Source organism: Ovis canadensis, chromosome 3, assembly GCF_042477335.2.
Source record: "Ovis canadensis isolate MfBH-ARS-UI-01 breed Bighorn chromosome 3, ARS-UI_OviCan_v2, whole genome shotgun sequence".
NCBI classification, from domain to species: Eukaryota; Metazoa; Chordata; class Mammalia; order Artiodactyla; family Bovidae; genus Ovis; species Ovis canadensis.
Window position 1 is genome coordinate 156,357,168 of NC_091247.1, and position 25,261 is coordinate 156,382,428.

The window sequence follows — 25,261 nt, forward strand, 5'->3', positions numbered from 1 at the left end:
GAGCCTGGCTTGGATTTGTCAGCTCTTGAGTTTGCCCTTAATTGGTTGTATTACTTGGGGTCTGAATGCATACACTTAATTGTTTCCTCAATTACAAGATGAAATTACTAAATTATGACTTATTCTTTTATTTCTTACATAAAGTTGTCACTAGATGACAGCACGCTAACATTTAAAAAATTTTTTAATACAATATTTTTTAATGTTTGAGTTTAAAGCTAAGCTAACATAAAAAAAATCACAAAATATTTTAAAAGATACCAATTTTCACCACTAAAAATCAGTATATTTTAAAGCACCTATTACTGAAAAAGATGTGAAGAAATATGCATTTTCACATACAGCTGTGGTGAAGGTTAGAGAGTAACATCATGTGTCAAAAATTCAATTGTTCAGATAAACAAATAGAAAAACTCCACAAAAAATAAAATTAAGAAAAAAAGAAAAACAAATTGCTCATACATCTTAAATCAAGCACCACAAGAAACTGCTTTTTGGAAAATGCGTTTAGATTTACTTATAAAGAGATTCATTATAGTATCCTTTATACAAATAAAAAATGTAGTGAAATAACCTGAATATCCAATGATAAGAACTGATTAAAATACCCTCCACGTAACCTGCCATTCATGGGAGTTGCAAAGAGTCAGACACAACTGAGCCACTGAACAACAACAACAACACATAACCTAGCATTACAGTTTGTCTATAAAACTGACTTACTCACACATTTATGTCCAGGAACTTTTATTACTAATTACTTTCCATGAGACCCAGTGCATGTGTTCCTAAACTGCATCAATAGTACTTTTTCCTGTGATTTCATAGCTTAATATTATGTAAACCAACAAAACATGAGTGCAAACACAAAGAAAATTTTGTTAAATGGTTTAGAAAGACTGGCTAAAGATGAGTTGCTTTAAAAATCACAGCTGGTGCTTGCTTTGGCAGCAAATATACAAAAATTGGAATGATACAGATAAGATGAGCATGGTCCCTGCACAAGGATGACACACAAATTTGTGAAGCATTCCATATTTTTAGACATGAAAGCCCATTTTATGACATAAAGATAATCATAGTTGATAAAGAAGTACATTCATTACTGAGAAGTACATTCATTACTGAGAAGTACATTCATTAATGAGAAAGGGGTCAATTCTCCAAGAAGACATAACAATTCTTAATGTTTATGTGCCTAACAACAGTGTCAAACTACAAGAGGCAAAAACAGAACTCAAGGAAAAAATACATCAATAAAATCATAGTTCAGAATGTCATACTATAAACCCAACAAGATGGCTATTATAAGAAAAAGAGAAAATAACAAGTTTAATCAAAATGTCTAGAAATTTTCATGCATGGCTCATGGAAATATAAAATGGTACAGCTGTTGTGGGCTTCCCTTATAGCTCAGTCAGTAAAGAATCTGCCTGCAGTGCAGAAGACCTGGGTTCGACTCCTGGGTTGGGAAGATCCCCTGGAGAAGGAAATGGCTACCCACTCCAGTATACTTGCCTGGAGAATCCCATAGATAGGGGAGCCTGGCAAGCTACAGTCCATGGGGTCGCAAGAGTCGGACACGATTCAGCGACTAAACCACCACCACCACCACAGTTGCTGAGGAGAAGCTTCAGGGTTCTTGAGCCACCAGGAAGATAGTTGCGGTAAAGTGAAGTGAAGTCGCTCAGTCGTGTCTGACTCTTTGCGACCCCATGGACTGTAGCCTACCAGGCTCCTCAGTCCACGGAATTTCCCAAGCAAGAGTACTGGAGTGGGTTGTCATTTCTCCAGGGGATCTTCCCAACCCAGGGATCAAACCCAGGTCTCCTGCATTGCCAGCAGACGCTTTACCGTCTGAGCCACCAGGGAAGCCTCAGTTGCGGTAAAAGGGAGTCTAAAATGATGTTGTACCTGCAGGGCTATTTGCAAGATGAAAGGTTACCAGGGCAGTTCTTACAGTAAAGGGGATGATCCAGCACAGAGGGAGAAACTCAGGATCGGGAAACCCTCAGCCTAAACTGGAGTAGGGGGAGGGCTGTGATGAAGACTGCATGTGGAGACACTGCCATCGGCAGGAGCAAGGCCCTTCATCCCAGTGATAACGGGGAAGGAAGGGAGGGTGAGCCCACGGAAAGACATGAGCTCTGTTATGGTGGCCAAGAGGGGAGGGTTTTATATGAGTTGCTTCTGTTCTGTCAGTGTAATGTGAGGCTGGGTCGTCTACCACGGGCAGAGTGTGGAAGGCCAGTGGTTGGCGTGTGCGCCAGGACTTTGAAATGAGAGAAGTAAATAGTGACAGTCATTTTGAGGAATTGGGACACCAACACAGGATTTCAGAGAAGTGACTAAGATGGGCAGGCTGATTAGAGGACCCATTTGAGATTTGTGTTTATGAATTTAGTGTGCGGGAAATTCCCTGGAGGTCCAGTGGTTAGGGCTCCAAGCTTTTGCTGTGGAGGATGCAGGTTCAATCCCTGGTCAGGGAACTAAGATCCCACAAACCTAATAGCACCGCTAAAAAAATTTAAAAATAGAGATCTATCAGCATGCTTATGTATTTTTCTTCAGCAATATTTAGCTATTTCTGGGTTTTGTAAGAACTTTCTTTTTAAGATGATATATACCCTATCTCTTTATGATTAAATCCATTGAGGAAAAAATGTTACTTAATGTGAATGTGCATTCTATGATTAAAGAGAATATACACACAGAAAAAAATCTAGCTGTTTTGGTACAGGTGAGGATGTAGGAAATACTAAGTGTCAGATAATCTTTTTCTCAAATATATATGTATGTATTTTTTCAGAGACACTAAATGACTTAACAAAGAAAGACAAAGTATAAATTGCAAAGCTTTTACTGAAAATGTACTTTTTATAGCATTCATGATTTCACACCTGTGATTAACTAGCAATGATTTCAATACTTACAAACTCTTCTGCCTCTGAATTTGTCATAATGCATGAAACTAAGCTTATAACATTAAGAAAAAACAACAGCTCATCTAATCCATCTTTATATCCTTCATGACAGCAAGATGCACAATTGAGTTCTTTAAAAGGGCTAAAAGTGATTGACATAAATTCTGAGCTTATTTTTAAAGCTGTGTAAATGCAACATTTTTAAGACAACATTTAAAACAAAGGTCACACTTTATGAAAACAAAATTCTTAAATCAGGCTTTCTTCATTTTTAGTCATTTGGCATTCTGCTCCATTTAACATTTTATATTGCCCAACAAAGAGTGATTATCTTTTACTGTTTTTGGAGATGACTGAACAGATGACCGTGTTACATGCCTACTACACAGGTGGGATCTTGCCTAAGATCAGTTTGCTTAAAGATATTATTTTGCTATATTTTTGTTGAATATTGGGGAGTACTTGTATGATTCAAGATTAAGTCTGTGCTATTTCTTTACGAACTGAATGCTCTGGATATATATTTGATAATTAAGATTTTAGACAAATATTCACCAGCATTAGGTCTATTAAACTGAAATACACTGTGGGCCTAATATCAAATAATAAATACATGAAGTAACATTAAGTATCTTAAAAGACCACATGATCCTTCTTCTGTAAAAAAACATTATTTGTTTGAAAGTATGACCTTTCCCTCAACTATTACTTCCTTAATATGAAAAAGAGACAAAATGGGTTGAAGTAAAAACTCCAGCATTACACTCCACAACCCTGAATGTAACTGGTGAGATCTTGGTTTTGACAATGACTTCTCCATGCCACCCTGTAGAGAAAGATGAAACAAATGATAATAAGGTTGAAACACAGCTTCACTGTATTACATATATTTCAAGTCCTTTGGGGAAACAACATAGTTTATCAATACATGAAATAAAAGCTACAGACAGATCCAAGTATTGCTATTTATTAACTGGAGACATGTATACCAAGGACTTCACATCTCCCCCAAACCTTCGCTGGGGCACAGAACATCTGAGTACAAATGTTGAGTCCTGTGTAGTTCACAGCACAAATGCAAAGTGCATTCCATATTTACTTAATTACAAAAATAATGTCAAGATATGACAAGGAATTAGTATAAGGTGGAGAATCTTAAAACCTCTAGAAATTCCCAAAAATAAATTGAGGAGTAAAAGAATAAGATTTTGAATCAGTTAAAGTAGATTGTTCCTATGTTATACACCATTTAGCATGAATCCAAAGCTGCAATTTTCAGTTCTCAGTACCATACTTTGATCTTTGGAAATATTCTCTCACCTCTTTCATAACAATAGGATAAAACAGCTCTCTCCTTTAATACTTAACACATACCACACTCTGTAATGGGAACTAACATAGTGTTGTACATCCATTATATTTCAAACACAAACAAACAAAGCAATAAAGTCTTAGAAAAAGAGGTCAAATTTGTGGTTAGGTAGAGTGAGGGAAGGGGAATTGGATGAAGGCAGTCAAAGGTACTACAAACTTCCAGTTATAAGATAAATAAATACTAGGGATATAATGTGCAGCATGGGGCTTCCCTGGTGGCTCAGCAGTAAAGAATTTGCCTGCAATGCAGGAGATACAAATTCAGTCCCTGGGTTAGGAAGATCTCCTGGAGGAGGGAAGGGCAACCTGCCTCAGTATTCTTGCCTGGAATAATCCCATGGACAGAGGAACCTGGCAGGTAACAGTTTATTGATCACAAAAGTCAGACAGGACTTAGTGACTAAAGAGCAAAAACAAATATAAAGCATGATAAATATAATTAACACTGCTATATTTTATATATGAAAAGTGTTAAAAAGAGAGTAAATCCTAAGAATTTTCACCACACACACAAATTTTTTTATTTCTTTAATTTTGTATCCATGTGAGATAATGGATGTTCACTAAATTTATTGTGATACTGTTTTCTGATGTAAGTCAAATCATTATGCTATACACCTTGAACTTATATAGTGCTTTATGTCAATTACATCTCAATAAACTGAAAGGGGAAAAAAAAACACATACCATGCTCTAATGCCTTGTGGATCACTGACAACCCTCTTTGCACATGCTACAGCTTGAGTGATGTCATCTTGCAGCAAAGCTGAAAAAGAGGTGGTGAGAAGTGAAAATAACATTCATAGAAATGTTAAGTTTAGACTCAGCCAGCTTTATTCTGTTAGGCTGAGGAAAGAACAACTAAAATAATTTTTAAGGGTCTGTTTATCTGTTTATGTTGGGAGAAACTCTTCATTCCATCCCATTTGGCATCTGTTTCTCATTTACCAAAGTCATTGGAAGCTCTGGAATTATTAATTAGCATGATAGAAGGTTTTCTTTTTACTAGGAACTATTAAAAAAAAAAAAAAGACAAACAAGCAGAAACTGGTCTAGCAGGTTTTTGCTCAGCAATTCAACACTGGAAATTGATTCTAAAGAAATAATAAGAGATGTACTGAAAGATATGTATACAAACTGTTTCATACCAATTAATAAGGGCATAAATGGAACTAGCCTAAATGTTTAACAGTAAGAGTTAGGTGGATACATTATAGAGTATTTATATTGTGAAAATCTATTCATTTTTAATAAACAATAAGGATTGGTATTTGTTGACAAAAATAATTTTGTGTAATAAAGACAAAATTGTAAAGCAGTGAATATAGTACAATTTCACTTCTGTTATGTGGGTACAAATGTGTATAATATAGCTTTACATTCATGTCCGGGATTGTTGTGTATTCCAAAAGAACATGTGGATACTAAAATTTCCCAATGGTCATACATGTCTGGGTAGTAAGAATTTTTATTCAATGACAACAGGTTATTCCAGAATACAAATTTTTTTAAATAAATTAACTGGATACAAAAGTATATTCTTAGACTCATCTTCACTATTAGGATTTGTAATATTTAAAAATTTAGCAGTATCAATTCTGCTATATTTCTCCAATATTTCAGGCACTAAAGATTCTACATGCTTTGGGAGGTTCAAAAAAAATGTAGGGGATATATGTGTACCAATGGCTGATTCACACTGAGATTTGACAGAAAAGAACAAAATTCTGTAAAGCAATTATCCTTCAATAAAAAATAAATAAATTAAAAAAAATTTTTTTTAAGATTCCACATGCTTTCTCTATTTTAAAAGGAAATCAATAGAATACTTGTTTCACCTCAATTAAGCAAATTTAGAAATTAACTTGTTAGAATGACAATTTTTATATAGGAGCTGTGTTTTTGGAGATTCGTTCTAAAGAATTTATAAATGAAATGTCATAATGTTTCTAATTCACCTTAAAATCACTCAGCAAAAAAGAAGTTTATATACATATATATATATATATACACACACATAAGTAAATATGCCAAAATGTTAACAACTGTTAAAGTACGTGATGAGCATATTGATGCTTATTATAGTAATGTTTCTAATTGTCCATATATTTAAAATATTTTATAGTAAAAAGTAAAAACAATTTTTTAAAAATACCACGCATATTCCTCCACTTTGATTAACTAGTAATTCTTTTGTTTTCCAATAAAGGAAGGTAGATTTTTTAAAAAAGACCACCCAACAAAATTATCACTAATCCTCCCCAAACAAGGAAAGTAGGAGGAATGGCATTGTTTTACAAAGTATCAATACGTCCAGTTACCATAAAGTGATAGGTCATTCCAGCAACTCCTGTATGTTAGCAAACAGCAAACTTTTATGATTAGAAACTTAAGAAATTAGGAGGAGGAGAATAGAGTTTCTAGATATTAAAATGGAGTTTTTATAGGTCCCTGATGAACCCTTCAAGATTTTTTTATTTCTATTGAATCTTGACCTATAGGATTGTTCCAATTTTCCCATAAGATGTTTATGGAAAAACCTGAACGAACTTTTTGGATAACTCAATAGGTATAACCAGGTGAGTCCTGTGCCATCACTCCACATTATCTTGTCTTACCGCTGCAGGGTATATGACAGGCATTAACTGCTCCTGGGGTTTTGCCATCATTACACCACCAGTGGCTATTGATTTGAAATATCCCATAATCAGTGCTTCTGTCTCCACTATTGTAGTTTGTAGCTTGTGTGTTATAACTGCTTTCCCATCTGGCCAAACACATCCCTGAAAAAAACATATTTTGAGTAATAAAGAGTGAATCATGTGACTTACAGTTCATAGCATAATCAGTTCTACTTAACTAGTTCTATTTTACTAATGACTTACTTTACAAGTATAAAGATGCATTTTACTTGTAAAGTGTTTTAACACTTTGGTGTTAAAGGTCCCTTCAGAGAATTCTTTTATTAGCAAATGATTTGGTAATACAAATGAAAAAGATAACATATTTTTAAAAATATCTTCCATTGCTATTACACTTTCCTTACTACTAACACCCAGGTAGGATTAAGCCTAGAACACAAAAATCAACAGAGTTGTTGAGTGGATTTGGTCATTAGCAGCAGATGCATATGCTAATGGAAAAATGCTTTTTATCAGAAAAAAATAAGGATTTTCTGGGAGAAAGAAAATTTATGATACCGAAAGTGAATTTGGGTATCAAATTATAATGCAGGCAAGAATCATAGAATAGGAAAGGCTGGGTCATCCATCCATCCATCTAGCAATTGGCTAACTCATTCAAAAATATTTATGGAGGAGAAATGTCTGAAATCAGTACGAAAACTACAGTGATGACATTGACAAATATGGACTAAAATACAAAGGAAATTTTCCTTACGGCACATCTTAAATTCTGTGGAAGAAAATGAAAAATAATTAATGAACTAGAGTCAGAATAATAAAATGTCATTTCATGCTGCATTTCAGGGATCCTTATATAGATATTGATTGAGGGGAAATAGTTCTACTGTCCCTGTTTTAAGAGTTCAATGGAATTTTTAAAAAACCTTGATGTTAAAAGTGCAACATCATGTTAGGGGGATTAAAAATGAGAAAAATACTGCCTTATTCAGAACCCAAGATCCAAATTAGAAATGGCTAGAGTCAAACAACAAGGGCTTGACAGACATGTTCCAGGTGCTAAAATGTATCTTATAGTCAGTCTACATGTGCCAGTTGTCGAATTTAGCAGCACTAGAGGAGTACATGGGAACCTTGCATGCTTAGAATGATGTAGAATTTGACCCACCATGCCTCATTCCTTCACCTGGTACATCTGATTCTAAAAGAACAAGTTGATACTTTTAACCATTGTAAGTGTATAAGCTTTTGAACTGTGGTGTTGGAGAAGACTCTTGAGAGTCCCTCAGAGTGCAAGGAGATCCAACCAGTCCATCCTAAAGGAGATCAGTCCTGGGTGTTCATTGGAAGGACTGATGCTGAAGCTGAAACTCCAATATTTTGGCCACCTGATGCGACGAGTTGACTCACTGGAAAAGACCCTGATGCTGGGAAAGATTGAGGGCAGGAGGAGAAGGGGACGACAGAGGATGAGATGCTCGGATGGCATCACCAACTCAGTGGACATGGGTTTGGGTGGACTCCGGAAGTTGGTGATGGACAGCGAGGCCTGGCGTGCTGTGGTTCATGAGGTCGCAGAGTCGGACACGACTGAGCGACTGAACTGAACTGAACTGAACTGAAGTGTATAAACCCTCCAAGAAAGAAAAAACATTCACTCAAAGACCCTTTCTTTTTGTTCATCCTCTATTAGTATCTGTTCTACACCTGGCTAACTATTTGAAAGGATGAAAAAGAGTTAACTTACAGTTTGCCAGGCTGATTCCCCTAAAGCCATCCATTCCAAATCTTTTCAGAGTTCTGGCAAGCTCACATCTCTCAAAGACCTTGCCTTGGACAGCGACCGAAAGGAGGAGAAGCCCCAGAATAAGGAGAGCCTTCATGTTGACTGAGAAGCCAGACCTCCAGGCTGACCAGGGGAGCTGGCCCTGCTTTTTAACATCTTTTCACTTCCTTCTTATGCGACTGGTTTGGGAGCTCCACCCTCTGAGACATGCGGAAAACAGGAAATGTTTATTGGTTCACTAACTTTAAAATTTTCTTTCTTATGTTTGAAGAGGGACATTCTGACGTCCTAAGAATTAATCTGCAATAAAATAGTGAAATGACATTACTTAAAGACATTGCTCAGGACTAACTGGGATTAGCACTATTGCCAAAAGTGGAACTTTTTCCTATTTTATTATGAATTTGAGCAAGTATAAAAAAAAACCTGAATGAACATTTGACTCAACTGAAAATGAATTCCAATCTTTCATTAAATCTTTTTTCATTAAGTTGCTTTATGTGCCTTCTGTATGTTGCCTTCGTCTTTTTCCTTTAAGATTATTTTATATACACTTTCCACAAAAGAACACTGCATGTTGTTCAGATAGGTATATAGTACAACACTATGTTGTTCGGCCAAATTCCATTGCTAACTTCTTGGTTACTCTTGTAAATTCTTAATTTATAAATCAATGTTTCGCTATTAGAAGTAAGCCTCATGCAAATAACATTCTTAACTCCATGAACTGTGAACTTCCAGATGTTCAAGCTGGTTTTAGAAAAGGCAGAGGAACTAGAGATCAAATTGCCAACATCTGCTGGATCATCGAAAAAGCAAGAGAGTTCTAGAAAAACATCTATTTCTGCTTTATTGACTATGCCAAAGCCTTTGACTGTGTGGATCACAACAAACTGTGGAGAATTCTTCAAGAGATGGGAATAATAGACCACCTAACCTGCCTCTTGAGAAACCTGAATGCAGGTCAGGAAGCAACAGTTAGAACAGGACAGGGAACAACAGACTGGCTCCAAATAGGAAGAGGAGTACGTCAAGGCTGTATTCTGTCACCCTGCTTATTTAACTTCTATGCAGAGCACATCATGAGAAACGCTGGGCTGGAGGAAGCACAAGCTGGAATCAAGATTGCCAGGAGAAATATCAATAACCTCAGATATGCAGATGAAACCACCCTTATGGCAGAAAGTGAAGAGGAAATAAAAAGCCTCTTGATGAGAGTGAAAAAGTTGGCTTAAAGTTCAACATTCAGAAAACGAAGATCATGGCATCCGGTCCCATCACTTCATGGCAAATGGATGGGGAAACAGTGGAAACAGTGTCAGACTTTATTTTTGGGGCTCCAAAATCACTGCAGATGGTGATTGCAGCCATGAAATTAAAAGACACTTACTCCTTGGAAGAAAAGTTATGACCAACCAACATAGCATATTCAAAAGCAGAGACATTACTTTGCCAACAAAGATCTGTCTAGTTAAGGCTATGGTTTTTCCAGTGGTCATGTATGGATGTGAGAGTTGGACTGTGAAGAAAGCTGAGCACTGAAGAATTGATGCTTTTGAACTGTGGTGTTGGAGAAGACTTTTGAGAGTCCCTTGGACTGCAAGGAGATCCAACCAGTTCACTCTAAAGGAGATCAGCCCTGGGTGTTCTTTGGAAGGAATGATGCTAAAGCTGAAACTCCAGTACTTTGGCCACCTCATGCGAAGAGTTGACTCATTGGAAAAGACTCTGATGCTGGGAGGGATTGGGGGCAGGAGGAGAAGGGGACGACAGAGGATGAGATGGCTGGATGGCATCACTGACTCGATGGACATGAGTTTGAGTGAACTCTGGGAGTTGGTGATGGACAAGGAGCCCTGGAGTGCGATTCATGGTGTCGCGAAGGGTCGGACATGACTGAGCAACTGAATTGAACTGAACTGAACTCCTTTCTGACAAAGCCTTACTTCACGTTTTCATGTTAGAACATAAAGTCATTGTAAAGCAAGGGAATTTTACAGCAACAAAAACCAAAAAACAAAAAAACAGAATATGCCACCCCAAGAATCTTCCCCTTTGACACAAGAAAAATTTTGAGCTGAAGGCAATGCAGAAGAAGAAGATCCAAGAAAAGTTCTCTGTTCTCCCCCTATTTTCCTGAAAGCAGCACATAAATTTGTGCAAGAATTAATCATCAATATCCCTAGACACATATTAGGCCCAAGTAAGTGCGGGGGACGACCCGTGAAGGGTTAAGTCTTGGGAGCTCCCTGGCAGGTATGCCGGGCCCTAGGACACGTGCCTAAGCTCCCTGTCCCGCCACCCTCAAGAGTTTTTATAACCCTTAAGGCTCCAAGATGTTTGGTTTCGGCAACATTTCATAGAAGATAGATTATCTTATTGTGTATACTTCATAGAAGATAGATATTCTGATTGTGTTCTATATACAATGGTAAGGGTCTGGTGATTGTATCCTGAGATTAAAAAACAACCTTGTGAGTGCCTTAAGTCACGTACTTTACCCTATATATACCGCAGCACAATAAAGCAAGGTATCAGCCATTTTGGTCTGATCCTCTCAACCCCATCTTTTGTCTCTCTCTTATTTTCTTAGCGGGGACGCTCCATTCTCTCCCTGTGCAGGTGCGACTCTTGCTTGTGCTGGCCGCGGCAGGTGGCGCCCAACGTGGGGCTCGAGCTCGACAGTTCTCCTCGCCACTACTCTTATTAATTGAAAAGAGTGAGTATATGAGTAAACAAGTGAATTAAATTGAGGAGGAGTAGTAAGGTATATAGTTGAGAGTATAAATATGGGACAGACGCATAGTCGCCAGTTGTTTGTGCATATGTTATCTGTAATGTTAAAACATAGGGGAATTACTGTTTCTAAACCTAAATTAATCAATTTTCTTTCATTCATCGAGGAAGTTTGCCCTTGGTTCCCCAGAGAATGTACAGTAAATCTAGAGACATGGAAGAAAGTAGGGGAACAAATCCGGACTCATTATACTTTACATGGCCCTGAAAAAATCCCTGTCGAAACTTTATCCTTTTGGACACTAATCCGTGACTGCCTGGACTTTGATAATGATGAATTAAAACGTTTAGGAAATTTATTAAAACAGGAAAAAGATCCTCTCCATGTTCCTGATTCGGAACCCAGGTATGCTGTTCCCGAGGGGGTTGAAAGCGACCCTCCGTTTTCTAACTTATTGCGTCCTTCGGATAATGATGATTTACTTTCATCCACAGATGAGGCAGAATTAGACGAAGAAGCTGCTAAATACCATCAAGAAGATTGGGGTTTTTTAGCACAAGAAAAAGGGGCGTTAACATCTAAAGATGAATTGGTTGAATGTTTTAAAAACCTCACTATTGCTTTACAGAACGCAGGAATCAAGCTTCCTAGTAACAATGCCAAATCTCCTTCTGCTCCGCCTCTTCCCCCTGCTTATGCTCCTTCTGTTGTGGCTGGTCTCGATCCCCCTCCAGGGCCCCTTCCACCGTCTGAGAACATGTCTCCGCTACAGAAGGCATTGAGACAAGCACAGCGACTTGGTGAGGTTGTCTCTGATTTTTCTCTTGCTTTTCCTGTCTTTGAAAATAACAACCAGCGTTATTATGAATCACTGCCTTTTAAACAACTGAAAGAGTTAAAGATTGCTTGCTCACAATATGGTCCTACTGCTCCATTCACCATTGCTATGATAGAAAATTTGGGTACTCAAGCTTTACCCCCAAATGATTGGAAGCAGACAGCTAGGGCATGTCTCTCAGGGGGAGATTATTTACTATGGAAATCTGAATTTTTTGAACAATGTGCTCGTATAGCCGATGTTAACCGACAGCAAGGTATACAGACCTCCTATGAAATGTTGATTGGTGAAGGCCCTTACCAGGCTACTGATACTCAACTTAATTTCTTACCTGGTGCATATGCACAAATATCAAATGCGGCTCGGCAGGCGTGGAAAAAACTTCCTAGCTCCAGTACTAAGACAGAGGATCTTTCAAAAGTCCGGCAGGGACCTGATGAGCCTTACCAGGACTTTGTGGCACGGCTCTTAGATACTATAGGTAAGATAATGTCAGATGAAAAGGCTGGGATGGTGTTAGCAAAACAATTGGCTTTTGAAAACGCTAACTCTGCTTGTCAAGCTGCTTTGAGACCTTATCGAAAAAAGGGAGATCTGTCTGATTTTATTCGCATTTGTGCTGACATTGGACCCTCCTACATGCAAGGCATTGCTATGGCAGCAGCATTACAAGGAAAAAGCATAAAGGAGGTACTTTTCCAGCAGCAAGCCCAGAACAAGAAAGGACTTCAAAAGTCAGGTAATTCGGGTTGCTTTGTTTGTGGTCAGCCTGGCCATCGGGCTGCAGTGTGCCCTCAAAAACAACAAAGCCCTGTTAACACTCCTAATTTGTGCCCACGCTGTAAAAAAGAAAAGCATTGGGCGCGGGATTGCCGTTCCAAAACGGATGTTCAAGGTAATCCTTTGCCCCCGGTTTCGGGAAACTGGGTGAGGGGCCAGCCCCTGGCCCCGAAACAATGTTATGGGGCAACACTGCAGGTTCCAAAAGGACCATTGCAGACCTCTGTCGAGCCACAAGAGGCAGCGCGGGATTGGACCTCTGTGCCACCTCCTACACAGTATTAACTCCCGAGATGGGGGTCCAAACCCTTGCCACAGGAGTGTTTGGGCCTTTACCTCCAGGGACAGCTGGACTGCTTTTAGGGCGCAGCAGTGCATCTTTAAAAGGAATACTTATTCATCCTGGTGTGATTGACTCTGATTATACAGGAGAGATAAAAATATTAGCCTCCGCTCCTAACAAAATTATTGTAATCAATGCAGGACAGCGTATAGCTCAACTTCTTTTAGTTCCATTAGTCATACAAGGAAAAACAATTAACCGAGACCGTCAAGATAAAGGTTTCGGGTCCTCTGATGCCTTTTAGGTGCAAAATGTTACCGAGGCACGACCAGAACTTGAGCTACGCATTAATGGTAAGCTTTTCCGCGGAGTGCTTGATACAGGGGCCGATATTAGCGTTATTTCTGATAAATACTGGCCTACTACATGGCCTAAACAGATGGCTATTTCCACTCTCCAGGGTATTGGCCAAACTACCAATCCAGAACAGAGTTCATCCCTTCTTACTTAAAAAGATAAAGATGGACATACAGGCCAATTTAAACCTTATATTCTGCCCTATCTTCTAGTTAATCTATGGGGGCGTGATATATTGAGCAAAATGGGTGTTTATTTATATAGTCCTTCACCCACTGTGACAGATTTGATGTTAGATCAGGGCTTACTTCCAAATCAAGGTTTAGGTAAACAACATCAAGGCATCATTTTGCCCCTTGATTTAAAATCTAATCAAAACCGAAAAGGCTTGGGGTGTTTTCCCTAGGGACCTCTGATTCTCCTGTGACACATGCCGATCCTATTGATTGAAAATCTGAGGAACCGGTATGGGTCGATCAGTGGCCCCTAACACAGGAAAAACTTTCTGCCGCACAACAGCTGGTGCAGGAACAGCTGAGACTTGGGCATATTGAACCCTCTACCTCTGCTTGGAATTCCCCAATTTTTGTTATTAAAAAGAAGTCTGAAAAATAGAGATTGCTACAAGATCTTCGTAAGGTAAATAAAACAATGATGCATATGGGAGCCCTACAACCTGGGTTGCCCACTCCTTCTGCTATACCTGATAAATCCTATATCATTGTTATAGATTTAAAAGATTGTTTTTACACTATTCCTCTTGCACCTCAAGATTGCAAAAGATTTGCTTTCAGTTTACCCTCTGTTAATTTTAAAGAGCCTATGCAACGCTATCAATGGAGAGTTCTCCCGCAAGGAATGACTAATAGCCCTACGCTGTGCCAAAAATTTGTTGCTACAGCAATAGCTCCGGTTCGTCAACGTTTTCCTCAGCTATATTTGGTTCATTATATGGATGATATATTACTAGCTCATGCTGACGAACATCTATTGTATCAAGCTTTTTCGATTCTAAAACAACATTTAAGCCTTAATGGTCTTGTTATTGCTGATGAAAAAATTCAGACTCATTTTCCTTATAATTATTTGGGTTTCTCCTTATACCCTCGCGTTTATAATACCCAATTAGTAAAACTGCAGACTGACCATTTGAAAACTCTAAATGACTTTCAAAAACTTCTAGGAGACATTAATTGGATACGCCCTTACTTAAAATTACCCACTTATACCTTGCAGCCATTATTTGACATCCTTAAAGGTGACTCTGACCCTGCGTCACCCCGAACACTTTCTTTAGAAGGACGAACTGCTTTACAATCAATAGAAGAAGCTATTAGACAACAACAGATTACTTATTGTGATTACCAACGATCATGGGGTTTGTATATACTTCCTACCCCCCGAGCACCCACAGGGGTTCTCTATCAAGATAAACCTTTGCGATGGATATATCTATCTGCTACTCCAACTAAACATCTGCTCCCTTACTATGAACTTGTTGCAAAAATTGTAGCAAAGGGACGTCACGAGGCCATCCAATATTTTGGTATGGAACCCCCCTTCATTTGTGTTCCTTATGCTTTAGAACAACAAGATTGGCTTTTTCAATTTTCAGATAATTGGTCTATAGCTTTTGCAAATTACCCGGGACGGATTACTCATCATTACCCTTCTGATAAATTGTTACAATTTGCTAGCTCTCATGCCTTTATTTTTCCAAAAATAGTTCGCCGACAACCTATTCCCGAAGCGACACTTATATTTACAGATGGATCTTCTAATGGAACTGCAGCTTTAATCATTAACCATCAAACCTATTACGCACAAACCAGTTTTTCTTCTGCTCAAGTTGTGGAATTATTTGCAGTCCACCAAGCGTTGCTAACAGTACCTACTTCCTTCAATTTATTTACAGACAGCTCCTATGTGGTCGGTGCCTTACAGATGATTAAAACTGTTCCAATTATCGGCACCACCTCTCCTGAAGTTCTTAACTTATTTACATTGATTCAACAGGTTCTCCATTGCCGCCAACACCCCTGTTTCTTTAGACATATTCGTGCACATTCCACCCTTCCTGGTGCCCTGGTACAAGGCAATCACACTGCGGACGTTCTTACTAAACAAGTGTTTTTTCAATCAGCTATTGATGCAGCCCGAAAATCCCATGATTTACATCACCAAAATAGTCATTCTTTACGGTTGCAATTTAAAATTTCCAGTGAAGCTGCACGGCAAATTGTTAAATCTTGCTCTACTTGTCCTCAATTCTTTGTTCTCCCTCAATATGGTGTCAACCCTCGAGGTTTACGCCCTAATCACCTCTGGCAAACAGATGTTACTCACATTCCTCAATTTGGGCGTCTTAAATATGTTCATGTCTCTATTGACACTTTTTCCAATTTTCTCATGGCCTCCCTTCACACTGGAGAATCGACACGTCACTGTATTCAACATTTGCTGTTTTGCTTTTCTACTTCAGGAATCCCACACACCCTTAAAACAGATAATGGACCTGGTTATACTAGCCGTTCTTTTCAACGTTTTTGTCTTTCTTTCCAAATTCATCATAAAACAGGAATTCCTTATAATCCACAGGGACAAGGTATTGTGGAACGAGCCCATCAACGCCTTAAACATCAATTATTAAAACAAAAAAAGGGGAATGAACTGTATAGCCCCTCACCGCAGAACGCCTTAAACCATGCTCTTTATTTTTTTTTTTTTTTTTGGTATTTTCATGTGTTTTTTTTTTTTTTTAATTTTTAGTTTTTTATTTTTTAAATTTTAAAATCTTTAATTCTTACATGCATTCCCTAACATGAACCCCCCTCCCACCTCCCTCCCCAGAACATCTTTCTGGGTCATCCCCATGCACCAGCCCCAAGCATGCTGCATCCTACGTCAGACATAGACTGGCGATTCAATTCACATGATAGTATACATGTTAGAATGTCATTCTCCCAAATCATCCCACCCTCTCCCTCTCCCTCTGAGTCCAAAAGTCCGTTATACACATCTGTGTCTCTTTCCCTGTCTTGCATACAGGGTCGTCATTGCCATCTTCCTAAATTCCATATATATGTGTTAGTATACTGTATTGGTGTTTTTCTTTCTGGCTTACTTCACTCTGTATAATCAGCTCCAGTTTCATCCATCTCATCAGAACTGATTCAAATGAATTCTTTTTAACGGCTGAGTAATACTCCATTGTGTATATGTACCACAGCTTTCTTATCCATTCATCTGCTGATGGACATCTAGGTTGTTTCCATGTCCTGGCTATTATAAACAGTGCTGCAATGAACATTGGGGTACATGTGTCTCTTTCAATTCTGGTTTCCTCGGTGTGTATGCCCAGAAGTGGGATTGCTGGGTCATAAGGTAGTTCTATTTGCAATTTTTTAAGGAATCTCCACACTGTTCTCCATAGTGGCTGTACTAGTTTGCATTCCCACCAACAGTGTAGGAGGGTTCCCTTTTCTCCACACCCTCTCCAGCATTTATTGCTTGCAGATTTTTGGATCGCAGCCATTCTGACTGGTGTGAAGTGGTACCTCATTGTGGTTTTGATTTGCATTTCTCTAATAATGAGTGATGTTGAGCATCTTTTCATGTGTTTGTTAGCCATCCGTATGTCTTCTTTGGAGAAATGTCTATTTAGTTCTTTGGCCCATTTTTTGATTGGGTCGTTTATTTTTCTGGAGTTGAGCTGCATAAGTTGCTTGTATATTTTTGAGATTAGTTGTTTGTCAGTTGCTTCATTTGCTATTATTTTCTCCCATTCAGATGGCTGTCTTTTCACCTTGCTTATATTTTCCTTTGTTGTGCAGAAGCTTTTAATTTTAATTAGATCCCATTTGTTTATTTTTGCTTTTATTTCCAGCATTCTGGGAGGTGGATCATAGAGGATCCTGCTGTGATTTATGTCTGAGAGTGTTTTGCCTATGTTCTCCTCTAGGAGTTTTATAGTTTCTGATCTTACATTTAGATCTTTAATCCATTTTGAGTTTATTTTTGTGTGCGGTGTTAGAAAGTGATCTAGTTTCATTCTTTTACAAGTGGTTGACCAGTTTTCCCAGCACCACTTGTTAAAGAGATTGTCTTTACTCCATTGTATATTCTTGCCTCCTTTGTCAAAGATAAGGTGTCCATATGTGTGTGGATTTATCTCTGGGCTTTCTATTTTGTTCCATTGATCTATATGTCTGTCTTTGTGCCAGTACCATACTGTCTTGATGACTGTGGCTTTGTAGTAGAGCCTGAAGTCAGGCAAGTTGATTCCTCCAGTTCCATTCTTCTTTCTCAAGATTGCTTTGGCTATTCGAGGTTTTTTGTATTTCCATACAAAGCTTGAAATTATTTGTTCTAGTTCTGTGAAAAATGTGGCTGGTAGCTTGATAGGGATTGCATTGAATTTGTAAATTGCTTTGGGTAGTATACTCATTTTCACTATATTGATTCTTCCAATCCATGAACATGGTATATTTCTCCATCTATTAGTGTCCTCTTTGATTTCTTTCATCAGTGTTTTATAGTTTTCTATATCTAGGTCTTTAGTTTCTTTAGGTAGATATATTCCTAAGTATTTTATTCTTTTCGTTGCAATGGTGAATGGAATTGTTTCCTTAATTTCTTTTTCTACTTTCTCATTATTCGTGTATAGGAATGCAAGGGATTTCTGTGTGTTGATTTTATATCCTGCAACTTTACTATATTCATTGATTAGCTCTAGTAATTTTCTGGTGGAGTCTTTAGGGTTTTCCATGTAGAGGATCATGTCATCTGCAAACAGTGAGAGTTTTACTTCTTCTTTTCCAATTTGGATTCCTTTTATTTCTTTTTCTGCTCTGATTGCTGTGGCCAAAACTTCCAGAACTATGTTGAATAGTAGTGGTGAAAGTGGACACCCTTGTCTTGTTCCTGACTTTAGGGGAAATGCTTTCAATTTTTCACCATTGAGGATAATGTTTGCTGTGGGTTTGTCATAAATAGCTTTTATTATGTTGAGATATGTTCCTTCTATTCCTGCTTTCTGGAGAGTTTTTATCATAAATGGATGTTGAATTTTGTCAAAGGCCTTCTCTGCATCTATTGAGATAATCATATGGTTTTTATTTTTCAATTTGTTAATGTGGTGAATTACATTGATTGATTTGCGGATATTGAAGAATCCTTGCATCCCTGGGATAAAGCCCACTTGGTCATGGTGTATGATCTTTTTAATGTGTTGTTGGATTCTGATTGCTAGAATTTTGTTGAGGATTTTTGCATCTATGTTCATCAGAGATATTGGCCTGTAGTTTTCTTTTTTTGTGACATCTTTGTCAGGTTTTGGTATTAGGGTGATGGTGGCCTCATAGAATGAGTTTGGAAGTTTACCTTCCTCTGCAATTTTCTGGAAGAGTTTGAGGAGGATAGGTGTTAGCTCTTCTCGAAATTTTTGGTAGAATTCAGCTGTGAAGCCATCTGGACCTGGGCTTTTGTTTGCTGGAAGATTTCTGATTACAGTATCAATTTCCGTGCTTGTGATGGGTCTGTTAAGATTTTCTATTTCTTCCTGGTTCAGTTTTGGAAAATTGTACTTTTCTAAGAATTTGTCCATTTCTTCCACGTTGTCCATTTTATTGGCATACAACTGCTGATAGTAGTCTCTTATGATCCTTTGTATTTCTGTGTTGTCTGTTGTGATCTCTCCATTTTCATTTCTAATTTTATTGATTTGATTTTTCTCTCTTTGCTTCTTGATGAGTCTGGCTAATGGTTTGTCAATTTTATTTATCCTTTCAAAGAACCAGCTTTTGGCTTTGTTGATTTTTGCTATGGTCTCTTTTGTTTCTTTTGCATTTATTTCTGCCCTAATTTTTAAGATTTCTTTCCTTCTACTAACTCTGGGGTTCTCCAACTCTTCCTTTTCTAGTTGATTTAGTTGTAGAGTTAGGTTATTTATTTGACTTTTTTCTTGTTTCTTGAGGTATGCCTGTATTGCTATGAACTTTCCTCTTAGCACTGCTTTTATAGTGTCCCACAGGTTTTGGGTTGTTGTGTTTTCATTTTCATTAGTTTCTATGCATATTTTGATTTCTTTTTTGATTTCTTCTGTGATTTGTTGGTTATTCAGAAGTGTGTTGTTCAACCTCCATATGTTGGAATTTTTAATAGTTTTTCTCCTGTAATTGAGATCTAATCTTAATGCATTATGGTCAGAAAAGATGCTTGGAATGATTTCGATTTTTTTGAATTTATCAAGTTTAGATTTATGGCCCAGGATGTGATCTATCCTGGAGAAGGTTCCATGAGCACTTGAAAAAAAGGTGAAATTCGTTGTTTTGGGGTGAAATGTCCTATAGATATCAATTAGGTCTAACTGATCTAATGTATCATTTAAAGTTTGCGTTTCTTTGTTAATTTTCTGTTTAGTTGATCTGTCCATAGGTGTGAGTGGGGTATTAAAGTCTCCCACTATTATTGTGTTATTGTTGATTTCCCCTTTCATACTTGTTAGCATTTGTCTTACATATTGCGGTGCTCCTATATTGGGTGCATATATATTTATAATTGTTATATCTTCTTCTTGGATTGTTCCTTTGATCATTATGTAGTGGCCTTCTTTGTCTCTTTTCACAGCCTTTGTTTTAAAGTCTATTTTATCGGATATGAGTATTGCCACTCCTGCTTTCTTTTGGTCTCTATTCGCGTGGTATATCTTTTTCCAGCCCTTCACTTTCAGTCTGTATGTGTCCCTTGTTTTGAGGTGGGTCTCTTGTAAGCAGCATATAGAGGGGTCTTGTTTTTGTATCCATTCGGCCAGTCTTTGTCTTTTGGTTGGGGCGTTCAACCCATTTACGTTTAAGGTAATTATTGATAAGTATGATCCCGTTGCCATTTACTTTATTGTTTTGGGTTTGGGTTTATACACCCTTTTCGTGTTTCCTGTCTAGAGGATATCCTTTAGAATTTGTTGGAGAGCTGGTTTGGTGGTGCTGAATTCTCTCAGCTTTTGCTTGTCTGTAAAGCTTTTGATTTCTCCTTCGTATTTGAATGAGATCCTTGCTGGGTACAGTAATCTGGGCTGTAGGTTATTGTCTTTCATCACTTTAAGTATGTCTTGCCATTCCCTCCTGGCCTGAAGAGTTTCTATTGACAGATCAGCTGTTATCCTTATGGGAATCCCCTTGTGTGTTATTTGTTGTTTTTCCCTTGCTGCTTTTAATATTTGTTCTTTGTGTTTGATCTTTGTTAATTTGATTAATATGTGTCTTGGGGTGTTTCGCCTTGGGTTTATCCTATTTGGGACTCTCTGTGTTTCTTGGACTTGGGTGATTATTTCCTTCCCCATTTTAGGGAAGTTTTCAACTATTATCTCCTCAAGGATTTTCTCAAAACCAAGCTCCACCCAAGGGCCAACAAGTTCCAAAACAAGACATACCACGCAAATTCTCCAGCAACACAGGAACACTCCCCTGAGCCTCAATATACAGGCAGCTCAAAATTATCCCAAAACCTTTGATGTCTCATAACCCATTACGGGTCACTCCATTGCACTCCAGAGAGAAGAAACCCAGCTCCACCCACCAAAACTCCAACACAAGCCTCCCTAACCAGGAAACCTTGACAAGCCACTGATAGAACCCCACCCAAAGTTAGGAAGCTCCATAATAAAGAGAACTCCACAAATTATCAGAATATAAAAAGGCCACCCCAAACGCAGCAATATAACCAAGATGAAGAGACAGAGGAATACTCAGCAGGTAAAGGAACAGGAGAGTTGCCCACCAAACCAAACAAAAGAGGAAGAAGTAGGGAATCTACCGGAGAAGGAATTCCGAATATTGATAGTGAAAATGATCCAAAATCTTGAAATCAAAATGGAATCACAGATAAATAGCCTAGAGACAAGGATTGAGAAGATGCAAGAAAGGTTTAACAAGGACCTAGAAGAAATAAAAAAGAGTCAAAATATAATGAATAACACAATAAATGAGATCAGAAACACTCTGGAGGCAACAAATAGTAGAATAACGGAGGCAGAAGATAGGATTAGTGAAATAGAAGATAGAATGGTAGAAATAAATGAATCAGAGAGGAAACAAGAAAAACGAATTAAAAGAAACGAGGACAATCTCAGAGACCTCCAGGACAATATGAAACCATGCTCTTTATGTTTTAAATTTTTTCACTTTAGACGCAGAAGGCAATTCAGCAGCCCAGCGTTTTTGGGGAGAACGATCCTCATGCAAAAAACCACTTGTACGATGGAAGGATCCACTTACCAATCTGTGGTATGGGCCAGACCCTGTACTAATATGGGGACGAGGGCATGTTTGTGTTTTTCCACAGGATGCCGAAGCGCCGCGCTGGATTCCGGAAAGGCTGGTACGCGCGGCAGAGGAACTCCCTGACACATCAAATGCAACGCATGACACTGAGCGAGCCCACGAGTGAGCTGCCTACCCAGAGGCAAATTGAGGCGCTGATGCGATATGCTTGGAATGAGGCTCATGTACAACCTCCAGTGACACCTACTAATATACTGATCATGTTATTATTATTGTTACAGCGGATACAAAACGGGGCGGCTGCGGCTTTTTGGGCATACATTCCTGATCCGCCTATGATTCAATCCTTAGGATGGGATAAAGAAACAGTACCTGTATATGTTAATGATACAAGTCTTTTAGGAGGAAAATCAGATATTCACATTTCTCCTCAGCAAGCCAATATCTCCTTTTATGGTCTTACTACTCAATACCCTATGTGCTTTTCTTATCAATCACAGCATCCTCATTGTATACAGGTGTCAGCTGATATATCCTATCCTCGAGTGACTATTTCAGGCATTGATGAAAAAACCGGAAAGAGATCGTACCGTGACGGAACCGGACCCCTCGACATTCCGTTTTGTGACAAACATTTAAGCATCAGCATAGGAATAGACACTCCTTGGACTTTATGTCGAGCACGAATTGCATCGGTGTATAACATCAACAATGCCAATACCACCCTTTTATGGGACTGGGCACCTGGAGGAACACCTGATTTCCCCGAATATCGAGGACAGCATCCACCCATTCTCTCTGTAAACACTGCTCCTATATATCAGACAGAACTATGGAAACTTTTGGCTGCTTTTGGTCATGGCAATAGTCTATATTTACAGCCCAATATTAGTGGGAGCAAATATGGTGATGTGGGAGTTACAGGATTTTTATATCCCTGAGCTTGTGTTCCTTATCCATTCATGTTGATACAAGGCCATATGGAAATAACACTGTCATTGAATATTTATCATTTAAATTGTTCTAATTGCATACTTACTAATTACATTAGAGGTGTAGCCAAAGGAGAACAAGTTATAATAGTAAAACAACCTGCTTTTGTAATGTTACCTGTTGAAATAACTGAAGAATGGTATGATGAGACTGCTTTAGAATTGTTACAACGCATTAATACGGCTCTTAGCTGTCCTAAAAGAGGTCTGAGCCTGATTATTCTGGGTATAGTATCTTTAATCACCCTTATAGCAACTGCTGTTACTGCTTCTGTATCTTTAGCACAATCCATTCAAGCTGCTCATACTGTAGATTCCTTGTCATATAATGTTACTAAAGTAATGGGAACTCAAGAAGATATAGATAAAAAAAATAGAAGATAGATTATCAGCTTTATATGATGTAGTTAGAGTTCTAGGAGAACAAGTTCAGAGCATTAATTTTCGCATGAAAATTCAGTGCCATGCTAATTATAAATGGATTTGTGTTACAAAAAAGCCTTACAATACTTCTGACTTTCCGTGGGATAAGGTGAAAAAACATCTACAAGGAATTTGGTTTAATACTAATGTTTCTTTAGATCTTTTACAATTGCACAATGAAATTCTTGACATCGAAAATTCTCCAAAAGCTACTTTGAATATAGCTGATACTGTCGATAATTTTTTACAAAATTTATTTTCTAACTTTCCTAGCCTTCATTCACTGTGGCGAAGTATAATTGCTATGGGCGCGGTTCTGACTGTTGTGCTTATCATAATTTGTTTAGCTCCTTGCCTTATTCGTAGCATTGTTAAAGAATTTTTACATATGAGAGTTTTAATACATAAAAACATGTTGCAACACCAACATCTTATGGAGCTTTTAAAAAATAAAGAGAGGGGAGCTGCGGGGGACGACCCGTGAAGGGTTAAGTCTTGGGAGCTCCCTGGCAGGTATGCCGGGCCCTAGGACACGTGCCTAAGCTCCCTGTCCCGCCACCCTCAAGAGTTTTTATAACCCTTAAGGCTCCAAGATGTTTGGTTTCGGCAACATTTCATAGAAGATAGATTATCTTATTGTGTATACTTCATAGAAGATAGATATTCTGATTGTGTTCTATATACAATGGTAAGGGTCTGGTGATTGTATCCTGAGATTAAAAAACAACCTTGTGAGTGCCTTAAGTCACGTACTTTACCCTATATATACCGCAGCACAATAAAGCAAGGTATCAGCCATTTTGGTCTGATCCTCTCAACCCCATCTTTTGTCTCTCTCTTATTTTCTTAGCGGGGACGCTCCGTTCTCTCCCTGTGCAGGTGTGACTCTTGCTTGTGCTGGCCGCGGCAGTAAGGACTAGAGAACTCTGGAAAACAACCTATACTGACTAGCTATTATTTTCCATTAGTTTCTGATGTATTTATTGTACCACTACTTGCTGCCCTTGGAAGCCCAGTGCTCTTTGCCTCTGTCTTGTAGTTCCCCTAAAAATATATTGTTCTTTGGTTAAGATGATCTGTAAGTCCAAGTCCTATACACCTCTTTGAGTTACTCATCACTTTCATTTCTCATAAGTATATATGAGATGTACATGTTAATATAATCATTTCCTTTTCTCTTGTTAAGCTGTCTTTTTGTTACAGAGTCCCAGCCAAAAACCTAAAATAGTGAAAGGAAACAAACATTTCCCCCTGTACAGTTTCTGGTGAGGAGGATGGGACCGTGAAAGGCTAGAACACTCCATTCTCCCTGGAGACTGCAGTTGAAATATGGGATAACAGACAGCAGACCAGCAGAAGGTACAGATTCTTACCATGTCAGTCTCCCAGCTCTTTCTCTGTAGTGCACAGACAAGAGAGGAGGATAAAACTTTCTCCTTTTCCCTTCCTTTCCAAATTCACAGTGGCAGAAGAAAAACATTTGTGAAAACAGACCTTGAATTTTGATTCTTGTGAATTTGTGTTTGTTAATCAGCCCCTATGGTTACTGACTCTTAGCCTCGCAGGAAGAGTTACGTTTTCCTTTGTCATCTGTCATAAGGATGAAAAACCATAAGATGAGAATCTCCATTTGTTTTGTTTTCTCTTCTGAGAACTTGGCTTTGTCACCAGTGAGAATACTCCCTTTGTGGGGTTGGGGGGGTGCAGGTTGTCAGGCTTGCATCAGGAGTTAGTCAGCCAGCCAGCTAGCAGCCTAAGACATGAAGGGACAGGCAATATTCTCTTTGTCCAACCATGCTGGCTGTCAGGGAAGTTTGTCTTAATGAAGTGTCTCAGGTCATAAGAG

The 25,261-nt window shown here is 38.4% G+C and overlaps 2 protein-coding genes, 1 non-coding gene and 1 pseudogene across 3 annotated transcripts; 3 read left to right on the forward strand and 1 right to left on the reverse strand.

The window, feature by feature from the left end:
* Positions 1-939: 939 nt before the first annotated feature.
* LOC138438390 (U6 spliceosomal RNA) lies at positions 940-1,042 on the forward strand. The gene has a single exon (XR_011256329.1). It is a non-coding gene; the product is annotated as a U6 spliceosomal RNA (small nuclear RNA).
* Positions 1,043-2,844: 1,802 nt separating this feature from the next.
* Positions 2,845-9,345, reverse strand: LOC138437379 (lysozyme C, kidney isozyme). The gene is made up of 4 exons (XM_069584598.1): positions 8,688-9,345; positions 6,917-7,081; positions 4,986-5,064; positions 2,845-3,750 (listed from the first exon to the last, which is right to left on the reverse strand). Exons 1-4 carry the CDS (start codon positions 8,821-8,823, stop codon positions 3,684-3,686), a joined length of 447 nt encoding a protein of 148 aa, XP_069440699.1. The 5' UTR covers positions 8,824-9,345; the 3' UTR covers positions 2,845-3,683.
* Positions 9,346-11,354: 2,009 nt separating this feature from the next.
* LOC138437378 (endogenous retrovirus group K member 9 Env polyprotein-like) lies at positions 11,355-24,238 on the forward strand (annotated as a pseudogene).
* On the forward strand, positions 13,375-13,668 carry LOC138931506 (deoxyuridine 5'-triphosphate nucleotidohydrolase-like). Its single transcript, XM_070292325.1, has one exon. The coding sequence runs from the start codon at positions 13,375-13,377 to the stop codon at positions 13,666-13,668; it is 294 nt and encodes a 97-aa protein (XP_070148426.1).
* Positions 24,239-25,261: the final 1,023 nt, after the last annotated feature.

Bases quoted from the DNA above. Each gene is read 5' to 3' on its own strand.
- LOC138437379 (XM_069584598.1), bottom strand. From the start codon at position 8,823: ATGAAGGCTCTCCTTATTCTGGGGCTTCTCCTCCTTTCGGTCGCTGTC. The intron at 7,082-8,687 runs GTAAGTTAACTC...TGTTTTTTTCAG, and splicing joins GGGAATCAGCCTGGCAAACT to GGATGTGTTTGGCCAGATGG. The intron at 5,065-6,916 runs GTAAGACAAGAT...CCTCTTTTTCAG, and splicing joins CTGTCATATACCCTGCAGCG to CTTTGCTGCAAGATGACATC.
- LOC138931506 (XM_070292325.1), top strand. From the start codon at position 13,375: ATGGGGGTCCAAACCCTTGCCACAGGAGTGTTTGGGCCTTTACCTCCA.